A 4162-nucleotide genomic window follows, 5' to 3' on the forward strand; every position below is an offset into this window, starting at 1 on the left:
GGATCTTGTATACAAATATAGCGACTAGTGTTAGATTACTTACCAAATTTCCGTACATATACATATAATGCTGATACGTTACGGGTAATACAGCTGACGCAACTCAAAGATAGCAAGTCCATTACTCGCCATATAAATCACTACGAATAGTAGCAATGTGATACAAAGCTTATAAAGATTAGCCGCAATAAAAACGTATTATATATTTTACAATACAACTCAAGTGGCAACCTTTGCCTATTGACCATAGAAGAAACGCAAATTGTAATCAACAAAAGAGTGTTAGTTCCAGTGACAAACAATATTTTTATTGATTTTCAATCAATCAACTACTATATAAGAGTTAAGTTTAGCGAATAATAATATATAATTCCATAATAGCATAAACGCTTATTTGGTTAGGATCAGAAATTTTAAAAATATTGTATATTGTAAAAAAAAAAWTACTAATTATCTTGCTTGCTTACTAGGCCCGTTGCTTGGCCAGCGACATCTACAAGTCTTCTTGCTATTCACCTCGATTGTGGTGAATTATGTTGCAAAATTTAATGCCAGTGTTGCTGTGGTTGCCATGACAGATGCCGCAACAACGAACCCTGACTTTCTGGTAAGTAAAGAACACTTTTCATTACTTGTTTCGCAGATAACTTTCATTAATTATCCCCACTTATTTCGGTTTTAGGAATATGATTGGACCGATTTACAAAAGTCATATATTCTGTCGAGTTTCTTTTGGGGTTATTTCATCACGCAATTTCCTGGCGGTTATCTGTGTAGACGGTTTGGCGCTAAACGCACAATGCTTTTGTCAACACTAGGCTCTTCAGTGATGGGTCTTTTGCCGCCGTTATGTGTCAGTTGGGGCGGTTGGGGTATCTACTGTGGTATACGTGTTGTTCAAGGCTTCTTTCAGGGTTTTATGTTCCCCTGTGTGCATGCACATCTCGCWGCTTGGTGTCCGGTAAGCGAACGCAATCGTTTGGGTGCGCTAGCCAATACGGGTATCGAATGCGGTACACTGCTGTCTATGTTCATAAGTGGCGTAATTGCGGCTTCTAGCATCGGYTGGCCGGGTCTATTTTATGTCGGCGGTGGCGTGGGTTTAGTTTGGTGTGTCGCTTGGATCTTTTTAGCTGCCAATGAACCGAGCCAATCAAAATTTATTACAACCGAAGAACTCAATTATATTAACGCCGAAAAGACTGTCACAAARGAGGTGGAGGCGGGMGAAGTGCCGCGTAAGATGCCAGTGCCATGGCGTGCTATTCTAACATCCCTGCCATTGTGGGCTTTAGTGATTGCGCGTTCGGCTCATTCATGGGGTTTCTCGACGCTACAAGCGGAAATTCCCTCCTACATGAAGGGTGTACTTAATATGGACATGAAGAAAAATGCTCTCTACTCGGCGCTGCCATACTTGGCGATGTGGTGCATGTCTTATGTGTATCTGATTGTGTCGGATGTGCTGCTSAATCGTAATATACTCTCACTCACTGCCTTACGCAAGACATTCAACTCATTGGCACTCTGGGCTCCAGCTGTGGGTCTGATTGCTGTCAGCTTTTTGGAACAAGATCAAACGACCCTAGCCATAGTGCTGATGACTGCTAATGTGGGTGTAAATGCGGGTTCAACCATCGGCAGCGCCTTGAACACCATCGATCTGTCGCCAAATTATGCGGGCATTCTCATGGGTATTGTGAATTCGGCAGCTAATGTGATACCGATACTCACGCCACTGCTGGTTGGTGTGATAGTAACAGAAAATGTAAGTACTGAATACGAGACATGTATATTTGCAGCTTTTCATTAATTCTTGTTCTCTTTCGAAATTTTAGGATAGTCGCTCGCAATGGCAGGTGGTGTTCATCATAGCGGCGGCCGTTTTCTTCTTTGGTAATTTGTTCTACCTTATCTTCGGTAGAATGGAATTACAGCCATGGGACAATCCGGATTTCTTGCTGCCTAAAAGCGTGGTTGACGTGAAACCACCAGCGGAGAAGAGCGAAAACTCAGTGCTGGATGAAAAACCCAGAAAAAGTATCACGTAAAAGAATAGCCGTTAGTGTAGTAAAGTGTATTGCTAGTGTCTATGTTTGTAATTATGTTAATATAGAGTTAGTTGTAATAAATAACGCTAAATATTATAAGACAAAAATATACAAATTAAAAAAAAAAATGTATTGTTTGTTATATTGGACGTTTGAGTATTATAACTTGCAGACAATTCTATTTTTTAGGCCAAATGATTGTTGGGCTGAAGAACTCTATAAAAAAAGCTTTTTATTTTAATTATTTATAGAGTACAGTATTAACCACTTAATTAAGATCAATATCTTCAATTAGAAGGGATGCCACCTGTTTGAAATTTGTAAGAAAAACTTGTGAAACATTTGAGCATTTGTAACAAATGGGTGGCGGTTTGGAGGGTTTAAAATGGAATTTTAATTTTTGTATAGGGTTGCCAGCTGTCTAAAATCTTATTGTATTAAATTGGTAATAAAAAATTATTTATTACAAAATATACATATGTTGAATTAAATTAAAATGGTTATACATTTTTKTTTAGAAAGTTGCCAACCTTCCAGTTTTTTTAATAAAATTAAATCGTTTAAATAAAAAAGTTTAGATAATAATATGAGCAACAAGCAAAAAATATTTTGAAAAAAGTAGAGACATTTTTTAAAAAAAGTTGCGATATCGAAAAAAATTTTTTGCAAACGAATTAATATAATAATACATTGAGTATTGTAGTAATGCTGTTATATACACACATTTWAGGTATTTTTGCTTCATTTAATTATGGTATAATTTTCGTCACTTCAATAATAATTTTCAATTCAAGTGTTGCCACGTCCTTAAATTTTTTTAGAAAATTTAGTGAAGCATTTAAGTATATGTGTGAAATGGATAACGCATTGGAAGACTCAAATTGGAAATTGCACTTTTGTACAAAGTTGCCACTCGTTAAAAAAATTTAATTTCATTAAATTGCTAACACAAAAGTAATTCTTACAAAATATGTGTTTAATTAAAAAACTCTAAAAGATGACAAAGTTATATAAATGTTTAAAAGGAGTTGCCACCCGTTTTGAATTTTTGTGTAATTAGAATGATAAAATAAGTATAAGTCTACAAATTAAATGAGCACCATAGTCTATAGTATTCGCCAATTAATTGTACTTTATACTTTAAATTAAAGGGATGCCACCTGTTTGAAAACTTTAAGAAATCTTACAGAAAAATTCCGCCATATGCATAAAATGGGTGACACATTAGTGAGCTTAAAATGTAATTTACTTTTTTGTATAGGCTTGCCACCCGGTCAAAAAAATTACTCGCAATAAACTGTTAAAAAAAGAAGTTAATACAAAATGTGTGTTTAACTAAAATGCTTCAAAAATTACACGTTTGAAAAAAGATTGTTGAGTTGCCACCCATTTTGAATTTTTATACAATAGAATGATAAAATAAATGAAATTTTAGATAATGAACAAACTAAAATGGTTTGAGAAATTTCTGAACTAAGTTTATGCAAAATTTTATTAATTTTTTTATAATTTTTTTTTTATAATTAAGAAAAGTCGCAGTTGATAATATTTTTAAACTAGAGATCTTGTTCCCGAGAATACTGTATTTTCAGCAAAATTTGTTAGATTCCTAATTTGCTGTATGTAATAATGTAAATWTGTAAATACCGTAGTCAATTTGCACGAACTGCAATTCATTGAACTTTCTACGATCAGGTTTGGAGAACAAAATTAATCTGAAGTGCCAAAAAGTAAACAAATTAATTGTTAGCAAAATAATGTAAATCAATTTACTCTTGCCTAGTATTAGCTTATGCCTTCGCTTATGACATGTCTATTACGTTGTACGCTTTATTAAAAAARGGAATATAATTACGTATATACGGTGGGCTACAAAAGGCGTAGTACTCGAAGTCATTACTGGATGTTCAATTATAATAATATTATAATACATATTATGTTCAAACCGAAAAGATTACCGTTGCAAAAAGTGTGGGCTTTGGGTGCTAAAAACACTTGACCGATTAGTTTGTTTTCGCATATTATATCTCAAATCAAATTAAACTGATATGAGGAGCACATCAAATCGAAATCTCAAAATTGCAATAATTGCTGGTCATAAAAATTACAAC

The 4162-nt window shown here is 34.2% G+C and overlaps 1 protein-coding gene across 1 annotated transcript in view; it reads left to right on the top strand.

Moving 5' to 3' along the window:
- LOC108976537 (putative inorganic phosphate cotransporter) overlaps window positions 1-2142 on the top strand; it is a 4423-nt gene extending 2281 nt beyond the window's left edge. The window contains exons 2-4 of the mRNA XM_018945725.1: window positions 471-607; window positions 683-1768; window positions 1839-2142. Of these exons, the coding sequence (XP_018801270.1) occupies window positions 471-607; window positions 683-1768; window positions 1839-2051 (1436 nt within the window). The 3' untranslated portion in view covers window positions 2052-2142. The remainder of the gene's footprint in view (window positions 1-470; window positions 608-682; window positions 1769-1838) is intronic.
- The last annotated feature ends 2020 nt before the right edge of the window (window positions 2143-4162 follow it).

The sequence above is a fragment of the Bactrocera latifrons genome, unplaced genomic scaffold (assembly GCF_001853355.1).
Source record: "Bactrocera latifrons isolate USDA-ARS-PBARC rearing strain unplaced genomic scaffold, ASM185335v1 scaffold_771, whole genome shotgun sequence".
NCBI classification, from domain to species: domain Eukaryota; kingdom Metazoa; phylum Arthropoda; class Insecta; order Diptera; family Tephritidae; genus Bactrocera; species Bactrocera latifrons.